Source organism: Diceros bicornis, chromosome 8, assembly GCF_020826845.1.
Source record: "Diceros bicornis minor isolate mBicDic1 chromosome 8, mDicBic1.mat.cur, whole genome shotgun sequence".
Taxonomy (NCBI): domain Eukaryota; kingdom Metazoa; phylum Chordata; class Mammalia; order Perissodactyla; family Rhinocerotidae; genus Diceros; species Diceros bicornis.
This window is the reverse complement of record NC_080747.1, coordinates 38,485,261-38,506,056: the sequence shown is the minus strand read 5'-3', so window position 1 is coordinate 38,506,056 and position 20,796 is coordinate 38,485,261. Positions and strand designations below refer to the sequence as shown.

The 20,796-nt window shown below is 35.0% G+C and overlaps 1 protein-coding gene across 1 annotated transcript in view; it reads left to right on the top strand.

Annotated features, from left to right (window-relative positions):
• GABRA4 (gamma-aminobutyric acid type A receptor subunit alpha4) overlaps positions 1-20,796 on the top strand; it is a 63,467-nt gene that overhangs the window by 11,878 nt on the left and 30,793 nt on the right. The window contains exons 3-8 of the mRNA XM_058546997.1: positions 2,900-2,967; positions 3,977-4,197; positions 4,386-4,468; positions 7,128-7,271; positions 8,760-8,912; positions 15,093-15,352. Of these exons, the coding sequence (XP_058402980.1) occupies positions 2,900-2,967; positions 3,977-4,197; positions 4,386-4,468; positions 7,128-7,271; positions 8,760-8,912; positions 15,093-15,352 (929 nt within the window). The remainder of the gene's footprint in view (positions 1-2,899; positions 2,968-3,976; positions 4,198-4,385; positions 4,469-7,127; positions 7,272-8,759; positions 8,913-15,092; positions 15,353-20,796) is intronic.

Here is a 20,796-nt window from a genome sequence, read left to right as displayed (position 1 = left end):
GCTTTCGTTTCTTATCATTCTCTTCCTCACTTGCTTTGCTCCAGCCCCACTGGCCTCTTCTCTAAAACACACTAAATCTTTCCTGCTTCTGCGCTTTTCCCCTGAAGTTGTCTATGCCTGGAACGCAGTTCTCTCAGCTCTTGCCATGGCTCATGCTCATCTTCCAGGTCTCAGTTTAAAAGTCACTGATTCAAAGAGTGGCTAAAGAATCTAGAGTGGCTTTCCTGGTCTCTCACTCAATTACCAGCCTGTTTTGTTCCTCTTATGAATGACGGCATTCTTCCATTTAATTTATTTCTTTATTATTTATACTCTGACTCCTCCAATAGCATGTTAACTCTCCGAGGCAGGGAACTCATGAGTCTTGTTTACCACTGTAGCACCAGGGCCTAGCATGGATCCTGGTATACAGCAGGCGCTCATTCAATAAACGTTTACTGAATAGTGTCCAAATGAAATCCCTTTCCCAATCATATGATTTTAGGATCTCACACAATTTCAAAGATCCGTATGATCATATAAAGCAAATACTGAATAATACCACAAACAAATACTGAGATTGTAATTCTAAACAAAACATTTTTCAAGAATTATTGAAAAAGTAATATGCTATGTAACAATTTGAAAATATCCATTAGTATCACTGAATCGTTATAACTACAAGAATTAGCATAAACTCACACACCTTAAAATAAATTTATAAGGAAAAATGTCGTTGGCCTAATTCCTCCCTCTCCTACACTTCTCCCACTCCCATAGATCACCTATGGTATTAATATTTCACAGGGCATAGTTTGGTAAATACTATTCTGGAAAACAGATGAACACTGTCTGCAAACTAGAGTAAATCAAACAGCATCACCTAGAAACTTGTTAGAAATTCAAATGGTCAGGCCCCACTTTAGATCCATTTAATCAGCAAGTCTGGGGATGGGGTCCATCAATCTCTGCTTTAACAAACCTTCTGGGTGATTCTGATCCAGTTCAAGTTTGAGAACCACTGCCCTAAATTGATCTTCAAAATAACTTTCGATTTCTCAAGAATCTTGCCAAACAGTCCAGTTGTCAGGACATACTCAACCTTAATTGTTCTAAGTAACTTGCCTCTCTTTGCCCTGACTTGCAGTGACAGTGCTGCAATACTTCAGCCATTGTTCTTAAGAAACTAGCAGTGTGATTTCTCCCATTCTTGAACCACTTTGAATGAAATCTCCGTTTTCTAAGGTTCAGCACACATTACCTGCTTCGTAGATTACCTAACTATTCCTGCAATAATTTGGCTTTAATAAGCTTATTACTACCATATTTTTATTGTTGTTTCCAATTTCTCATTCAAATAAAAATGTAATTAACTTCTCACACTTAATTTCTCTGTTTTCCAAAGGTGTTATTTTTTAAAAATAAAAACTCATGACAGATTAGCTTGATCTATACTTTTTCTCACTATACTTCCAAAGAATATATTTTTCTTATTATACTTATTCAATAAAGAATTTTCTCACTCTCCCTCAAACTATTTTTCTTTCTGTGGCTTCAGTCTTCATCCTCTGGAGGCAGAAATATTCTGATTCATTTTTATGAGAATAACTTTAGACCTAGGGCATTAAGCTATACCAACTGCTCTTTGTGTTTTTTGGCATAAGTCCAATTGTCCAACCAGTATCCAAGGGGAAGTCCATTTTGATAGCAGATGTTATTCTTCCCAGTGGGGAGTATTTAGCCCCTGGCCATACAGTGTTATAAACCATCATTTAAGGAAATGATGTTCAAGAGGGCAACAGTTTTTTATTTTTAATAGTAACAAAAAGCTGTATTATATGTAATAATAACTATTATCATTATTGAGAGCATTATGTTCTAGAAACTGGGACAAGTGATTTACATATATTGTTTCAGTTAATACTCTTTAAAACCTTTACCTATGAAGATACAGGACTTGACAAAATCATACAATTAAAAAGTGTTAGAGCCAAATTTGAACTCAAGAATTCCAGATTTTAAGCATCATGCTAAAGCCAGATTGTGGCAATTTTCCTTTGTCTAAAATCTGTGTCAGCCCCATTGTAACGATGCTCTCACCTTTCTCTTCTGCCAAACACGCCCATATATTTGTTCCTGAACCAGTCTTATTTAGGCCTAAGAAAGAATCTCTGTAGTGGCCATTATTGGAAGCAAAGAGAAACTAATACTTAGTAAGTACTTCCATGAGAGAGTCACTGTGTTCAAGGTCTCATATGAGCAATTTCATTTGATCCCTATCAGCAATCTTGCTTGAAAGTATGGTTGCTGCTATCAAGAAGTTAAGTAACTTGCCCAAGATCACACAGCTAGTAGGTGGCAAAGCATGAATAGGTCTGACTTGTAGGAGAGCTTGACTTTGATCCCAATTACCAGTGGATGGTCTACCTATTGTTAAAGGTACATGAATCATTTTTGTGCTTAAGTTGTTTACCAGTATCCTCAACTCTCCAAAGATGCATTTGTGCAGCCATTATGGTTTTTCTCCTCCTTACTCTTGTGGCTAAGTTCCCTCTTTTTAACAGCTCACTTCTTTACTAAAAACCAATCAGATGATGGACTATAAAAGGTTACAAAGGCTGAAAGCTTTTGTTCCCTGCATTGCCTGTCATAAGAGTGCCTGGGGGTGATGTATCTTTGAAGAAACAAGGTTCCCAGTAAGTAATTGGGGTTTCTTTCTGCCTGTAAGTAAACACTGCTTTCTGGTTTTGTTGTTCTTTTGTCTGCATTTTTTTGTAGAGATGCATTATCTCACTGAAAATTTAAGACGCTTGGAAAAACATGATATATCATACCTGTATTTACACTTTAATTATTGAACCCACCTTGCCTGTAAAATCAGTAATTATTTTTTCACACTTATTTACTTCATACCTACTAGGTCCTGTTACTGAAGTAAAAACTGACATATATGTCACAAGCTTTGGACCGGTTTCCGATGTTGAAATGGTAGGTATTTGGGAAATTTAATGTACCTTTTGAGGTTTTGAAGAAAACATGCAGAGGGCAATTAATATTTATTTTGTTGTCAATCACACAAAGCTAGAAAGTTGAAGAACAACCTAATTAGACTCAAAAATTTATAAGGAGTAAGACATTGAATTTGCATTTCAGCTCTAATATCTGAGTATTTTTTGGTTTGGAGTTATTCTCAACAAAGAAAAGAGCTTTTGTATCACTAGTCCCCATGGCACAACCTTGTATGCAGTATTATTTTTTCCTTAGAAAAGTATTGAAGAGGAGAAAATCAGAGAGTTTAATTAGTTTTGGTATGAAACTATATTGTAGTCCCAATTGCATTTAGAATTCCATATTGGCCCAACTGCTCACTCCCCCTACAACCTGCCCCTTCTCTCCCTCCCTCTCTCTCATCCTTGAAGAGCTTAGAACACTGAGCACTGGTCAGGATGAATTCATCCGTTCCATGGTGCTCTCTAATATTAAATATTTTTAGTTTACAGGTCAAAGAACCTACTTTACTTTTTTCCTTGACCCTAGGATCCTAGGCTAATTTTAATAAATTTTGTGAACATAAAATTTCTCTTTTACATATTTTACTTTCTCTTAAAGAGATGCCTACAATTTTATGATTAATTATGCAATGATATTTGTTACACATGAACTAATTTTGCTACTTGGGCTAAAATAAAGTACAACTGTAATTACCTGGTGCTGGCAGTTGTATTAAATTATATTAATTATTCTTGAATGATTATATGTATGGTAATTTATCTAACAAATGTAGGAGATTAAGGTATCAGGATGGACATAACACGCTTTAATTGTTGAGAGTCTTTTTGCTTCATTGATTTAAGAAAATTTCTGCTGCTATGAATTTCATTTTTATTCAGATAGTCTTTTTTATGAATGGGAAAGAGGCTAGAATTTAATCTATTTTTTCTGCATACTTATGTATAGGCATCTGTGGTTTGAATATGTCACAAACTAATTTCCCTAGGAATACACAATGGATGTGTTCTTCAGACAGACATGGATTGACAAAAGACTAAAATATGATGGCCCTATTGAAATTTTGAGATTGAACAATATGATGGTAACAAAAGTATGGACCCCTGATACTTTCTTCAGGAATGGAAAGAAATCTGTCTCCCATAATATGACAGCTCCAAATAAGCTTTTTAGAATTATGAGAAATGGCACTATCTTATACACAATGAGGTAGTCACTTTTTTCTTTTTCCTTCTTCCCTTTATCCTATTTTCCTTTCTTTGTTCTTTCCTTCCTTCCTTCCCTTTCTTCTTCCTCCCTTCCTTCCTTCCTTCTCTCCTTCCCTCTCATCTTAGAGATCTATAAAATTATTTTTTAAGAAAGAGTTGATTTTATTTAATTGCATTTTTCCATCATAGACTCACCATAAGTGCAGAGTGTCCCATGAGGTTGGTGGATTTCCCCATGGATGGTCATGCATGCCCTCTGAAATTTGGGAGTTGTAAGTGACAATAAAAATGCTGTTAGAGTTTGTAATTATATCATGCAAGCTTATATTCATATATGTGTGTGATTTTCTATAATTCAACATTTAAATCATTGTCCATGACAACAACTGTCCAAGGTTTAATTTTTAGGAGATTGTTTATTAACTAACACATTTAAATAAAGAAGTAAAAACAATCTCTTTTCCCCCCAAAAAGAAAAAGCTATTTCTACAGATAGCCTAGGTAGACTGAATCATAATAAGTAGGTTGGTGGTAAATGATGAAATTTAGGGACCTCTGAACTCCAGGTGTTGGTGGTGTAACATAGAAAGTTTAAATGCTTTTTTTGTTTTTGTAATTTAACAGTTTCTATTACAAGCAGAAAAATTTATGGCAGACTTGAAAAAAGGCCAAAGAAGGTTCAGGGCTTCCTGACATGACATGTGTTAAAATAACATAAGCAGCATTGTTAGTCTAAAAGTGGCTGAAGTATGACAAAACTATAGTAGGAGGTGTGATCTGACATGTAGACAGGGCCAGATAGTATAGTGCCTTATAGACCACATGAAGGAGTTTGAATTCTATTCTAAATGCTATAGGGAGACTTTGGAAGGTTTTGCCAGGAGGCGTGGCATTCTTTGACATTTCACCATTTCACTTCAGCTTTTCTATGGAGAATGGATTGTACAGAGGCTAGAGTAGAAGCAGAGAAGAGTTAGAGGCTATTGTTTTAGTACTATCAAGGATGGTGATGGCTTAGACAAGGCTGATCCTAGAGGAGAAGGTGTGAGATAGATGGATTTGGGATATTTTGTGGAGGTGAAGGCAAGAGGATGAAATGAGTGGGTAAGAAAGAATATGGGATTCCTTTCCCCCAAGCTCCCTTCTCTGAGATGGCAGCAAAATGTGATTGCCTCTTCTAATGCCTGACATTCAAATATTTGATTCAATCAGAATCTACCAAAAATAGATGCTGGCTTTTACTATTGCTTCAGATTCTTAGTCGCATTGATTGTGAAACTGTTGCCTGCTGTTATCGTTGCTCATTTCTTAACTTAATGAGAATCGGCAGTCACGATTCTTTTTATAACCTCTAGTAATCACAATATTCAGTGGGCTAACTTGAATCTAGAGAGAGTCATTTGCTCCCTGACCAGTGACTTAATGAGAGAAGATAAAAACAGAAAAATACATAGACAGAAAGGGTGATCTTACCAGGACAACAATTTAAGTCCATTTGTGCTGTAATAATTTAAATCTCACCCAAGATAGTTCTAATCTAGGGGAAGTCCTTTCCCACCCATCCCTCTCTAGTTCTCATAGGAAGAACTGAGAGTGACTTGCACATGGTTGGTGCTCAATCACGGTTTGTATGAAATAAAGAAATCTTTCTTTGGAAGCTGATGTTTTTGGGTGGGGAATTAAAGAGAGGTACATCATTCTTAGCAAATAAGGACCCTTAATCACCCTAGAAAGAGAAAAATGCCATTTAACTATGTTTACAATTCACAGGAATGAGAAAAACCAGGAAAGAAAAAGATCGTTCTAGCAAGGTAGGGTAGCCAAAAGAAGGATACCTAATTTAAAATTTCATGGACAGGAACATAGTATTCGGAAACTTTAAATGTATGATTAAGCATCAGTAAACTTCAGGAAATAAGCATTGACACATAACTGTCTACAGCTAAATGACAAAACACAAGCCTCTTTGTTTCTTTTGCAAAGTCATTTGTAAAGATAGCCTTTCTAGGTGTCAACTCCTTTGGTAGAATTAAACAATTCCGCCAAGGACCTACTGTGCTCTGGCCATTTTAGGAAGGTAGGCCGAGGGTAGCACACAATTCATCTCGGTTCTTTTGAACTTACTTGTGTGCAAGCCAAGCTATCTGTTCTGGGTAGACTAGTAAGCAAGCAGCTGGTCTCCATTTGCATTGAACACCAAATAGTAGATAATGGGCTTAAATTGCCGCAGGGAGGGATTTGTTGAAGATGGAAGGGAAAATGTCCTGATTGTAAGAGTTTAAAGGTAGTGGAACTGGTTGTGTAATTATATTCCCTGGAGAGCTTTACAAACAGCATAGCCAGTTTTCACTGCAGAATGGTTCCCAAACAGCATGGGTATTGCCCAGAGGCAGAGTCTGGAATAGGTGACCCCTGGAGAGTTCTCCCAACAGTAGGATTTGTTTTTGTTGTTGTTGTTGTATTATTATAGGCAGCATCTGGTATGTTTCTAATTGGCAGAGCTGCATTAGTATGGAAGAAGTCAGTATTGGTCAAGCCCTGGAAGTGAGTTAGAATGGAAAGAAGCAGCAGTTTGACAGCACTTTTTTTGGAGGTTTATTATTTCTGCTTTTCAACTGCTTATTCTATTAGTATGGAAACATATCCAAGTGCATTGATGCATATAAAGCATTGTAGTCATTTTAGTTGCCTTGGTTTTAGTCTCTCCTCCTCCAATCCTTTGGCGTAAAAAAGAGAAATATGCCCCGTTGCAAGGCTGCTTATTTAATCTCTACGGTTTTCTAAATCTTAAACATGTTTGAATAAATCATAATGATTATTGCTTTCATTTATTCCATCTTTCTTGAACATGTGTAATATTCTTAATTGTTGACCATCAATGCTGATGAAAAAGGAGCACTGACTCTAACCACATTCTGTGCACTCATTCAGATGCATATCCGAAGAGTGAGATGATTTATACCTGGACGAAAGGTCCTGAGAAATCAGTAGAAGTTCCAAAGGAGTCTTCCAGCTTAGTTCAATATGATTTGATTGGACAAACCGTATCAAGTGAAACTATCAAATCCATTACGGGTGAGATGTTTAACAGTTAAAGTCAGCATGCTACTTGGCGTTAGCAATGGAGTTTGGTCCTAGCTTTTTCATTGAAATATCTTTTGTTCTCAGAGACAACAATAAGTTTTCAGAAATAGACTTTATGTGTAAATTATAGTTCAGAATTTCTTTATTTTTATGTATAATCTTATTTTAGTTTAAAATAAATTCTAAGTTGGTGAGACATGAGAAGTGAATTGGTTTTCTTATTCAGAAACAAAAGTCAGTAATCAAATATATTAAAACTATTTTCAACAGATTTCTGAGGCAGGAAGTCTGACCATTGATTTTTGAACACTGGATTTTCCTTTTTTTTTTGGTGCTTTCCCAAAATCTTTTTTATCTTGCCCAATTTTTGTGGTGCTACCCTCCCCCTCTTTTCAAAAGTAAAAGCAAAATATAAAGCTTAATTACAAAATACATTAAAAGTATACATTAAAGCTATCACACAAGTAGGTGGATAATGATGATTGACGATTCTTGGTCTGTATTTGCTTTTGGAATGTGAATGGAAAAAATCATAGGATTTAGTTTTTCTCGTATTTAATGGGAAAAATTGGCTAATTATTGGTTGTTCTAAAAGTATTCCTTACACATATATATCACCAGGAAAAAATATTTTTTGAAAACATTCATTTTCTATCCTGCAAGTGGGATTAAAAACACATCTTGGGAGGATTTGAGGCTTCTGAATCTTGGACTTCACAGTCTGAGAATAAGGCTACAGCTTCCTAAGTAACTTTCTTAATATGTTACTTTCAGATGTAACGTTAAAAATATTTATTAACAGGTACCAGAAATTTTATGGTATGTTTACTTATTAGCTTTTTAGGTTTTTGTCTAAATGCCAATAACACACGCTTGAATGCAGGGATGTTATATATGGCTCTACGTTATGTGTGTCTCTTCATATTTTTCTTCACATACGTAACATTTAGAAATACAGCTCTTTCCTAAAGCTAAGACAGGAAGGCAGCCTCTCCCTGAGCATATGTGCATATATAATGTATATCTGTATATTTCAATTCTTTCTAAAATTAAGCTTTATATTTTCATATGTGTATGTGTACGTGTGTTTATGTGTGTATTTCCATTTTTTCCTAGTGATTTTCCATAAAAGTTAGGTCTAAATTCTGCTCTTGAAAAACGCTGAGAATGAAGGCTAATTACTTTAGCAGTATTAGACCTTTAAAATAGAAAGTACTGCAAGAATTTTTAAAAGTTATAGCTCAATTTATTAAATTGCTTGATCATTACGTAGAACCAAAGTGTTTTTTTGTGTAATGATGTTCAATATCATTTCCCCCCTACTTAGGAACTACATATTTCTCAATGTTTGTGTTGTTATGCACAACAGATAATTTCTTTGCCTAGAACACTAGTTTGTTAGCCTGAAATATGATTATGAAACCGTTGAATAATTGCCTGCAGAACCAATAACAGGTTTTCCTCACGTTTTATTTGCAGGTGAATATATTGTTATGACGGTTTACTTCCACCTCAGACGGAAGATGGGTTATTTTATGATTCAGACGTACATTCCATGCATTATGACAGTGATTCTTTCTCAAGTTTCATTCTGGATAAATAAGGAATCAGTTCCAGCTAGGACTGTATTTGGTAATTGTAATTCATTTCTTGGGTATTTTTGTCCACATTACCTTTTGATCATGATTCATGGGAACAGCCCTTAGATATCATTTCTAAGAAAATATTAAACAGTAATATATCAGGCTGTACTGAGTAAAGAATCATATAAGCTTTCATTTTTATCTAGCCAATACAAAGTGATAAAGCTTGAGAGGATATGGGCAACCCATCCTTTCCTTAGGGCTCCATCAGATTTCCCTTATTGAGACCAGGCAGGTGTGGAGCAAGTGTGAATCTGGATATAATTTCACCTTTGGTAATATTCTTGGGCTACTAGCTTAATGCTGTGTAATTGAATTAAAATCATATCAAGGTGTTAAAATGAAATGCACTGGAGACTTAAAATAAAACAAATAAAAGTCATGGCTGAATGAATATGAAAGCCTTAGAATAATTTGCCTTTTAATGAAGAAGAACAAAATGCAAATAGGTTAAATACACTGAATTGGAAGATATTCTATGCTTAGTTTATTAGCTCACTGTTATATTCTATCTATATCTTTTTTTTCTGAACATATTTTATTCTTTTTTTTTGTAGGACTCCCTGTATATCGTATTCTAAACTATATGAAGTCCAGAACACTCTTTAAAACTCTTTAAAAGTCTTTCAATTTTTGTAGCTATTAATAAGTCTTTTACATATCAGTCATCCTTTTAAATAATAAAATTGGTTATAATGATATTTATTTAATTTAATATATTTCTCTATTCTTTTTCTACTGATTGTGAGCAGCAAGAGCATTCAGTAGTGGGATAAGAGTGAAAATTATCAGAATTGCTCTGAAATGGAGGTATAGTCCTCACAAGAGATGCCAGTCTCCCTTTTCTTTTTCTATGTGGTGGGATCAAAGCCATGGTATAATATCCTTGTCACTCAGTGGCTGAAGGGATGCTGGTGAGAAGGAGGTGGGAGAGTGGGAACTTCTCATCCCATCTTCTCATCCATTTAGACAACTGCTGATAAGGGAATCTTAGTGTTTTCAGTGGACCTGAATGCGGGGATATTTTCCATAGATCCCCTCCCCCACCCCACCCCGTTAATCTTAGGTTCATTCAAGAAGGTATGGGAATCGTACTGGGGAAACTCTTATAGAAGGGTCAATGCTGGGGGCAGGGTGTAACCTCAGAAAGGTAGTGAGCAGGTATAATGGTGCTACCTACTTCAGAGTTGTGAGGGTTCAATTAAAGAATGACTGCACATTACGAGTGTTGAATAAATTTTAGCTATTAAAAATAGGTGTGAAAATGAAGGAGAGAAAACAACAAATCTAAGTTTGGACTCCAATAAGTCAGGGTTTAAAACCCAAATCTGCCGCTTATTTTCTCCATCCATAAAATTGTGATAACACATCTCTCCCTCTTAGACTAGTTAGGATTTAGAGTTATGTGCAGTACTCATTACAGAGTAAATGGAGCACTTAGTACGTATTAGTTACTCTCTCCCATATACTCTAAATTGTCGGGGAGATTCATTTTGTTCTGACTTGGTTTCCCAGATTTTTAATTGTTTTTAAAAGAAAAAATATATCTTCCTATTATGGAATACCAGACACTGTGCTAAATTCTTGATGCTCATTATCTCATTTAGTGCTCACACTAACCTTGCTCACATTTAGTGTTCACACATCATTTGCTCATTTAGTGCTCACACTAACTTCATAAGTTCAGGGGCAGCCTGACTGGGCAGGAACTATCTGCTGAGGCTGAGCACCAGATCAAAGTCCCTTAACTTTTCCCAGTATAAGTAATATTAATATTTCAGGAACTATCATCATTGAAAATAAAAATAGTCACTTGTACACATATTGTCATATTTTTTTCTATGGTCCTAAAGAATCTAGAACAGAAAATACTGACCCATCAATGGTGCCTTTAATGAAGAAGTGATAGTGTCATAGTGCAGACTCTGGAATGAGTCAGCCTAGGTTGTAACCCCAAGGTCTACACTTATTAGCTGTGAACCCTCAATGAGTTACTTCTGCTTGTTTCCTCAGGTGTTACAATAGGATGAACGGTTGTACCTGCCTCATAGGGTTGCTGTGAGGATTAAATGAGTTAATTTAGATAAACCACTTGGAACAATGCCTACCACACAGTAAATACTATTTAAGTGTCATTTATTATTGTGACAGTCCATGCTGCCGTCTACCTCATTTGAGAATTACTACTTGGTACTGTAATGTGAAGTCCTCTGTATTTTATAGTTATTGTGATTGGTTGATAAACGTTGAATGCTTTCTTGGTTGATTACAAACTGAGAGCCACAGTTCTGTTTCTCTCATCCCCAAATAATAGAAATTTCCAGTGGTCTGGGGAGGGATAGCATTACAGCTGTACTCAACTAACATTTCCTATCCAAATAAGACACTGAAAGGAAATTAGCATGTAGTAAGGATACTGGTAATACTACTACTAATGATGATAAGATTTGCCATATACTGATAAGGGTCATCTTATTTAATCTGCACAATAACTCAGCATGGTAGGCATTATTAATTTTTTATGGATAAAGAATAGAATCAAAGAGATTAAGAAACTTGTATAAAGTCAACTATTTAAGTGATGGACCCAAGACAATTTCTGTCTAACTTTGGGAACTCTGCCATTTTTATTCTGCCATTTGTCTTCAAAGAGGGCATGAGGATGTGCGGGCTTGTGGAGAATTCCAGAGCTGCTGAGTGAGATTGTATGGATGTGTGCTGAAGATACGTTGTGGGTAGCTTTTTCCATTTGCCTCTGTCTTGCGCTCATGTGCCAAGATGTTGGTTTTGATTGACCAGGGAAATTATGCCTAGTAATTACGTCTTCAAAGACCTAAGATGTGGCAGAATGGTAGTTATTAAACTGTTCATTGAGGCTCTAGGATGGTATTTTCCTGAGGAAGTTAAGTTTTAAGCATTTGGGGGGCATTAGAAATCTATTTCATATGAGATTTACGTAAAAAGTTAATTCTGGTCTAGTATTTATCTTCCCTAATTCTCATTTCCCTCTTCACTCAAGGAGAGAATTTGCGGGGTCAGAGATGTTACTAGAGATCATGCAAAAATAAAACCAAAAAAAAATCAATGTAAATAAGAGAAGTAGAGTGTGCTAAATTTTCTCCAAAGGCCTTCTGTCTCCAAAGTTGTATGCCTTTAAGTTTTCTAATTATTCCAGTATAGTAAAACATTAAACCTGAGTAAATGCCAGCTGGCATATCTAAATCATTACTAGTTCATTTTCTAGGAGTGGCCAGCCAAAAATTCACTCTTGTATACAGTCTTAGCCTACTCTTACACATCCTCTCCCAGCTCCTGGGCCAGCCAATATGGTGCATGTTCAGCATTCTAAAAACAGGGATTGGCATCAATACTTGAATGTGTCAAAAAAAATTCCCTGTTTATTGAAATGTTTTCAGGGTAGATTCCAGCTAAGCCATTTACGACAGATGCTGCTGTCTTCCTAGATGCAGAGGAAGCATGGCTTCTTATCTGAAGGGTTGGCTTCTGTCTGCTATTCTGTTGCTATTTATTTAACTAAATGCTCCACCTAAAAATAGATATGATAAGCACATCCCTGTCACGCTAGTGCTTTCTTTAAATTTGAACTCCAGGCAGAGAGAATTTTTTAATGTCTAAAGGGATGGCAACTTCAAACACTTAGCCAATTGTTCATGCCAGTTACATTCCTAATTTTGCCAACAGTCATCAAATAAGAACCATAATATCGGAAGGGCTAGTCTACAAACTTTAAAATCAAGTTGACTCAAAACAATGAAAGAGAAATGGAAAGTGGCCACATATCCAGCCTTTTTTGTGGTGATGTCCATAGTGTCATTTAATGTCTTCCTGAACCTGGTGGTCTACCCTCTTTAACAGTCAGATATTAATTTTTGGATCTGTGGCTCAGTAATTGCATTACTACACTGTTTACTTGACATCAATAAGGGAATTTCTTTGTATGACAGCAGGAGAAAAGGAAGACTACTACTTCTGGTCCTCAGGGGAAATTGTTCTATTACAAAAAAAAAAAATATTCAAAGCAACATGGAGAATCCAAAATTGCTTATATTTGAGTTTGAGTTTTCTGTCTGGTTATTACATCATGGTCTCTGTAGAATTTTCTGAATTCTTCTAAGAGTGATATTCTTATTTAGACTGCAGTGTTCATATTTTATTTCCAAGTGTTTTCAGACCAATTTCTATGATATTAGAGGAAATATACCTGAAAAACTTGTAGAACATTTTTGAATTCTTAATACACCACTAAACTTAAATTGTTATGAATAAAAAGAAAAATTTTGATTTCTCTTTAAACTTTGTAGCTAAAATTTTTTACAGTTAATTTAAGGTTTATTCCTACATCTCACAGCCAATGTTGGAATGGTGCCATATTTCTGAGATTCAAATTGGAGGCCTAAAAATTCTAAGGTCTCTTTATGAAACAAAGTGCAAGAAAATCACAATACTTATTGCATTTTCATAGATATTTAGGTATCTATGTATTTGACTGAATAAATACATTTTAAAACCTATTTTAGACTAAAAATGCCAAGAATATCACAAAGTTTTTTTTAAAAAGGGAATATAACCAAATCCTCAATTTTCTTACTCTGGATAGTTTATGGAATGTTTTTAAAAGATCTGTAACTCATATGCTGCACAGTTGCTCTAATTTTTCATGTTCTAAACATTGACAATTCAGAAGGCACTGGAGAGAAAATGGGTTGATGAGGAGCTGAAAAAATGAGTTTTTATTTACTGTGCATTTATCATGTGCCTGACACTATGTGAAATATTACAGTAAATCCTGAAGTAATGTTAGACTCTTCTGCCCTCAAGGAGGTTATGCTCAATCAAGTTGTGGAAACAAGGCTTACATACATGGAACAATTAGGGAACAATACAAGGCAGAATATAATTAAATGCTGAGTTGAGGAGACAATATTTTTTCTCCCTAAATCAAAATGTTATTATTGCTTTATTGTTGCATAGGGCTCACTATCTCTTCAGTTTAACATCTATTATCTGACTTTCAGCCAGGGATTGGCATGGATTGGAATATATGGTTTAGATGCCTTCATCATCGTCATCATCATTATCATCATCGTCATCATCATCATCATCATCCCCAAACACATGGGTGTGTCAATGCAGGAGCTGTCCTAGGCATTACGTAGAAGGAGGTTAAATGGATATAGTAAATTCCCACAGAAATTTCCAAGATTAACTAGATAAGGTGGGTTAGATATACAGATAGGCAAAGATGCAGAAAGGGACAACCGTACAAATATTAGCATCCTTAAATAATGCATTTCTCTATAGCTTCCAGTGGCAAGTGGAACTTTTCAATTGAGAATGGGGACTAACCTTTTTCCAGGTTGAGGAGAAGGCGTTCCTGGAAATGATTTGCTTCAGAGGCCTATTGATGGAAGAGAAGTACCTCTATTCTTGTTGCAAATATTTTCCTGCTGACCATAAACTGATGAGTGGTAGATGTCCAATATTTTTAAAGCCAAATTGTTCTAGAAAACTATTTTTCCAAGAATATACCTTTATTATTTTATATAAATTAAGCTCTTTCAAAATGAGTAAATTTATTATTTTAATTCAATAGGTAATATTCAGTTAAAAATTGTAAGTATCTATAATATGTGCTTTTTCTGGTAGCGATTCTCCTAGCAGTGGGCCATGGCCTACCTCAGACATTCTGATGCTCCAATTTTCAATGCTACCAACTTCCCACTCCGGGTTGAGGATTAGTGCTTTAATGAGTCACATTTCCTGTTAGTTATGTGTTGAGTTTCTCGGATATGTTGGCTCAGATATTAATATCAACCCAATATATGCTAGGTGCCTTACATACTTTTAATCTTTACAGCAAACCCAATAGGTAGGTATCAAATGAATCCCAGTGAGTTTTCCTCACTAAGCCCAAATCACATTGAGCCAATGATTCAAAGAGCCTGGATTTGAACCATATCTGTCTCTCACTCCCAAGCCTGTGCTAATTTCACTGAACCACTAGGATTCAAATCTTCCATCACAGATGGTTTGATCTGAGTTACTGTAAACTTTGTTACCCTCACCTCACCAAATCCCTAGGTCTTTATGTTTGTTTGTGATTTGCATAGAAGTAATGGTAAAGTATTTTGTCTCTTTTGCTTTGAAGGAATAACCACAGTCCTCACCATGACCACACTGAGCATCAGTGCACGGCATTCTTTGCCTAAAGTGTCCTATGCTACTGCCATGGATTGGTTCATAGCTGTCTGCTTTGCTTTTGTATTTTCGGCCCTCATTGAGTTTGCTGCTGTCAACTATTTTACCAATGTTCAAATGGAAAAAGCCAAAAAGAAGACATCAAAAGCCCTCCAGGAAATTCCGGCTGCTCCAGTGCTGAAAGAAAAGCATCCTGAAGCACGTCTGCAGGTATTTGACTTAATCGCCTTCAGTTTACGATTTCAGCTTCTTTCTTGGTCAAAGTCGCATCGCCAGGGGAAAAACTGAGAACTTGAAAAATCCCAGTGACAATTTGTAAGTCATTTAAAAACAGAAAAATATAAAATATAATTATGAATTTAAACTTTAAAATGGTGATTACTGGCTTGAAAATTAAACAGCTCTGGATGAGCCAGATGTACACGGAGCTAGTTTGAAAATTTTATTCAGAATTAAAAGTTTTTGACAGAAAGGAGCAAAATCTTATGTATACTATTAAGGGGAACCTGTGGGTATCTTTGAGTGGGTTGGAAAGGCATTTTGGGAGAGTTCATTGAACAAAGTAAAGCAGTGATTCTTAACGTGGCCCCACATTAGAGCTACCCCATGAGACTGGTTGCAGCCTGTGCCTTGTATTAAAGAAGAAAAGAAAACCAATAAATAAGAGGACTCATAGTTGTAGTTGATGTAAATCCAAAATTGAGAATTCTTGTCCTAAGGGACAGATCTAAAAGGATGTGAAAGCCTTATAAGAGCTACTGTAATTAACATTGGGCACATCTGTGACTTTGCAATTAAAGAAAGATTTTTTTAAGTGACTTTTTTCTCACCAACTCCAGTTGTACTCCAGTTGAACAAAAACAACAGATCTTCGTGAAAACAGGAAAGCAAACCTTCCTCTTCTTCTCCTCCTTGCCCTCCTCCTCCTCCTCTGATACTCCGCTCACTCTCTCTGCCTCTTGCTTGAATCAGTAGACATGTGTCTGCGGTCACTTATACACAGCCTTATTGTGGTTGCCCACAAATGGTGGCCTAAAACTCCTGTTATCTGTGTGTCCCCCAATCAAAGTATATATAAATCATCATCTTTATCCTCGTGGGTGATAACTCTTTCCCTTACATATTCATTCATGCATTCATTTTTCACTCATTCAACAAATACATATTTTAATGTCAACTATGTGCCAGATTTATGATCTGGGAATCCACAGTGTGCAAAAACCCCCAACAAATATCCTGCCCCGTGGAGTTTACATTTAAGTATGTAAGATGAGGAAAGGGAGACAGATGATTTAAAAAACATAAATAAAAATAAGTACTATTTGCTCTTCCTTTAAAAAAATCATCTTGGATTTATTTATTTATTTACTTTACTGTTTTCTAATTTTTGATTCATAATTTATTTTAGTACTCTCTTTCTACAGATTAATTTTGTTACTCTTTTTCTAGATACTTGAGCTTAATTCTTACTAATTTATCTTCACTGTTTCCTGTTTAGTAATAAAGTGTCCTTTATTGCAGTGAGATTCCTTTTGCATACAGCTTTGGCCATAATTCATAACTTTTGATATATGAAATTGTAATAATTATTTGCTAAATATTCTGCAATTATGTTGCTGTTTTTCTCTATAGCTAAGAAGTTATCTGGAAGATAATATTAGAATTTCCAAATGTGATTTTGTTTGTTTATTTAGCTCTACTGTTTTAGTTGCATCACGTTGTATTCAGAAATGTTACCTGCACAGATTTGAATGTTACTGATATTTTTATTGTGCCCTGAGTTATGCTAAAAGCTTATAAATGTTTCAGAGCAATTTGGAAGGAGTTGATTTTTAGTTATTAAGTTAATTTTACTTAAAACATTATTATTTCACTCTTTTAATGAGTCACTTCTTGTCTTCTTGGTCTTTAGATCACATCAAGAAAGATGTGAAAAATCCTCCCATTAATATTATGAGATTGTGTTAATTTGTTTTTCATTTTAACTATTTTTGTTTTATACAAAATTTGATGCTATGATATTCAACATGTAAAGATTCGTAACTGCTCTTTTTCAATATCAGTCTATGCATTTAATCATAAAATAACCTTTTCTTTTGATTTCGTATAATGCCTTTTCTCTTGAATTCTATTTGGTCTGATTTCAATATTTTTTATATTCTTTCTTAATATTAAATTTTGTAATATATCTTTATTACTAAGTTTTCCTTATTTGTACTTTTATCATGTACTTTGTATACCATATAACATGTTTTTATGTCACTAGTGGTTAAGTTTTAAAACAACATATTTCAACTTATTATTTTCTTATAATGTTGAAATTATAAAATATATTGACTCTTTCATGTAGCTATTAACTCCCCCCGACCCCAGGTTTGCTCAAATCCAAAGATTCTGGATTTGGAGACATATTTTATATGTATGACTTTTTCTATTTATAATGAGTTGATGTTATTCTCTTTTCATTTTTGCAAAGTGATGAGACTCCTTGCACTAGTATTATAATATTATAAATACTTGAAAGTACCATTTAATCAGAATAAAATTATTCTGCAGAATTTCCAAAGGTGGAAAGAGAACCAATAATCATCTATGTGCTCCTTGAAACATATCTCTTGACTATAGCAATTGCCATCACTGGTAAATGCTTGGTTGAGCACATCCAATTGGCTAAGTCCACTCTGATTCAGGGACTCCTCTTGGCAGCATGAACCACAGGCTGTGTGCAAATGGCAAAACCAAGATCAAGGAGATGAAATTTGTTTGTGAAGGGCATAGAGTCATAGTATTAAAGGCTTAGGAAGGACTTTATAATAAATCTAGTCAAAATATGCATCATATGCTTCATGTCCTCTGCAATGTGTAGCTATGTATGTGTGATAACTTAGATCTCCACAGCAGTTTCCTTGAAGAGATTTGTGTTCTAAAGACAGTGATTAATGAGTTGGCCCATCCTTCCTCCTGACTCCAGATTGCTACCAGAGTGCAGCTGGCTTTGGAGTATCAGTTGTTGAAGGGCTTCAGTATCAAGTTCAACTTTGAAGGCTGAGAACACATGCAAATTGAGTGAGAAAAAAAGATAAATAAGGAGAAGGAAATCAAGATGAGGAAACAGTGTGTTAAGAGCAAAATTTTAAAACATGTTACTGGAAGGAAATAGTCTAAGAATCTTATAAGGTTTGGAGTTTCAGTAGAGATTCTAACCAGACAGCTGAATTTTGCTTGTTCTAATGTATGTTTCAACTTGTATGGCTGTTTATTTATTTGAAAGATGCTGCTTTGTTTAAAACGTGTTTAAAGTCCTCGTTTGGAATTGCCTTCAGAGTCTACATGACATTTGATAATTCAATAGTCCTTTGGGTAAGCTCACTAGTGGTTTGATTCATTGTCACCATATGTGACCTATGGACTGTTAATGGCCTGGCAGAGGTTTATGGTGACCATTTCTATTCTTTGGGAATTGGAAAGCTTATGATTTATGGAATATTTATGAAGCCAGGAGAAAAGGCTGATTGGCAGAATCTAAGAGCAGCTATGGGCAGCTTCAGTATATCTTTGGGCAAGGCAACTGTTTTCTTTCTGCTCAGCATTACCTTGATTCTGTCTCTGACTCTGTCCTTCCAACATTTGAGTTGGGCTCCATTTTTGTGGTTCTATCCTTCCATACCCTTACTACCTCTTAGAGTACCTACTCTCTCACTGATGCAAGTGGTTTGGATTATTAGGATGATTTGGAAAATAATTATAAAAGAAAAAGGGAATATTTTTTAATAAGATCATATTTTTTTAAAACTCGCTTGAAAATATAGGCTGTAGTCCTTGTTTGGTCAAAATGTATGCATGTTGTATCTTGTGAAAAAAAAAATCTAAGGATGTAATGACTCAAACTCTTAAATTGTGTCAGGTACTATGTGATATGCTTTACATGCATTACTTACTTTCAAGCTCACAATAACTATTTTACAGATGAAGAAACTGAGGCTTGCAGCAGTTAAGTGATGTATTCAAGATAACACAGCTAGAAAATGGTAAACTCAATATTTAAATTAATTCAGCTATGTCTGAATGCAAAGCTCATTCTCTTAAACTCTATTTTATAGTATTTAATTTATGATGTGTCTATAAAGATAGACATTAAATTGTATATATATTATATGTATAAAATAATCAGCCCAACGCAGTCTTTTTGTTCATATTTCTATGAATAAATAACAATAGCAAAATACTCTGCTTTTTATGTGCTAATAATAAGAACTTCTACACACGTTGTATATATAATTTAATTCTAATAATTTATAAAATATGTCCCATTTTTATCCATGTTTTACCAATGAGGAAATGATAGTTAAGGATCAAGTAATCTGCTGAAGGTCATCTATCTGGTAAGAGGCAGGTCTGGGCCAGCAAACCCTATACTTTTAAGCCTCAAGCCTTAATGACTGATTAGAAATGTTGAGTGAAGGAAACAGAGGATGAGATGGATGGTGGTGACATCATTCACCAGGATAGGGAAGAGCAATGAAGCACATTTAATAAAGAAGCTAATTAGTTCAAATTTAGTTAGGTGGAAATTTCCGTAGCAGGACGTTTTCCCCTATCCCACAATAATGATGACTTTCTTTTTTCAAGCTACAAGTGCATACTTCACTGCCTACCTTTTCTTTCTCATCTACCTAATTCCTTTGTCTGTTTCCAGTTCACTGTAACTATTCTTCGTGGACTTTTCAATTTTAAAGTGTTCATTGATTCTTACAAGGATATTTGTAAAATTAAACAGATATTGCTCTGCTTAAAGTCTTTAAGAAAAAGATGATACAAAAAAGAATGTATAAATAATTCAAGGTACACCTTGGATTCAATAATTCAAGTGCACTCATGAGAATCTCCCTTTTTACCACCCATTCTTCAAAGTCAAACTCCTAGCCTTATTTTCCATATTTGGCTCATTCTGACTGATCTCAAGGATCTCAAGTATGTGGTCTCAAAGATCCACATCTACAAACTGAGGGCAATAGTAGAACCTAATGGAAAGGCTTATAGCGAGGATTAAAGTACATCATGCATGTGAAATACACATTACAGTGCTTTGTACCCAGTAAATAATAGCGATGATGATTATTATCCTTTATTTCTTTAAGATCTTCAACATTTAAAGTATGCATCACATAATTTATCATTAATAATATCCTGAAGTATTTTGCATAAATTGTTTCATATGTGATTGCTGTATTTATCTAGCTGGATGGTAAGCTCCTTGATAAAATTGATTATGGCCTCATTCTATTTTCCCATACAGCACATAGCACAGTGTTTAATAGTTACAATTGTTTGTTGATGGATTATAATGAGCCAACTATAGGAACAGGAAAATAGGAAATGTATTGCCTCTAAAAACGAATATATTTATCACCAATTTCAAAACACATTTATCTTTTATGTAAAATTCTTTCTTACCAGAGTAAATGTGAACATCATGCAGATGTTAAGTAGTGAGCTAGAGCCAGGTCGCTGTGAGCATCTAGAATAGCAGATACTTATTCTTAGCATTCTGAGGCGTGCTTGTCAGCAGTTGGACTTAGTGAGTGGTCAGCAACAGAGAACTGAGGAGGATGTCTTGAAAATAAAAGAAAACAAAACAAAAAGCCTCAATAAAT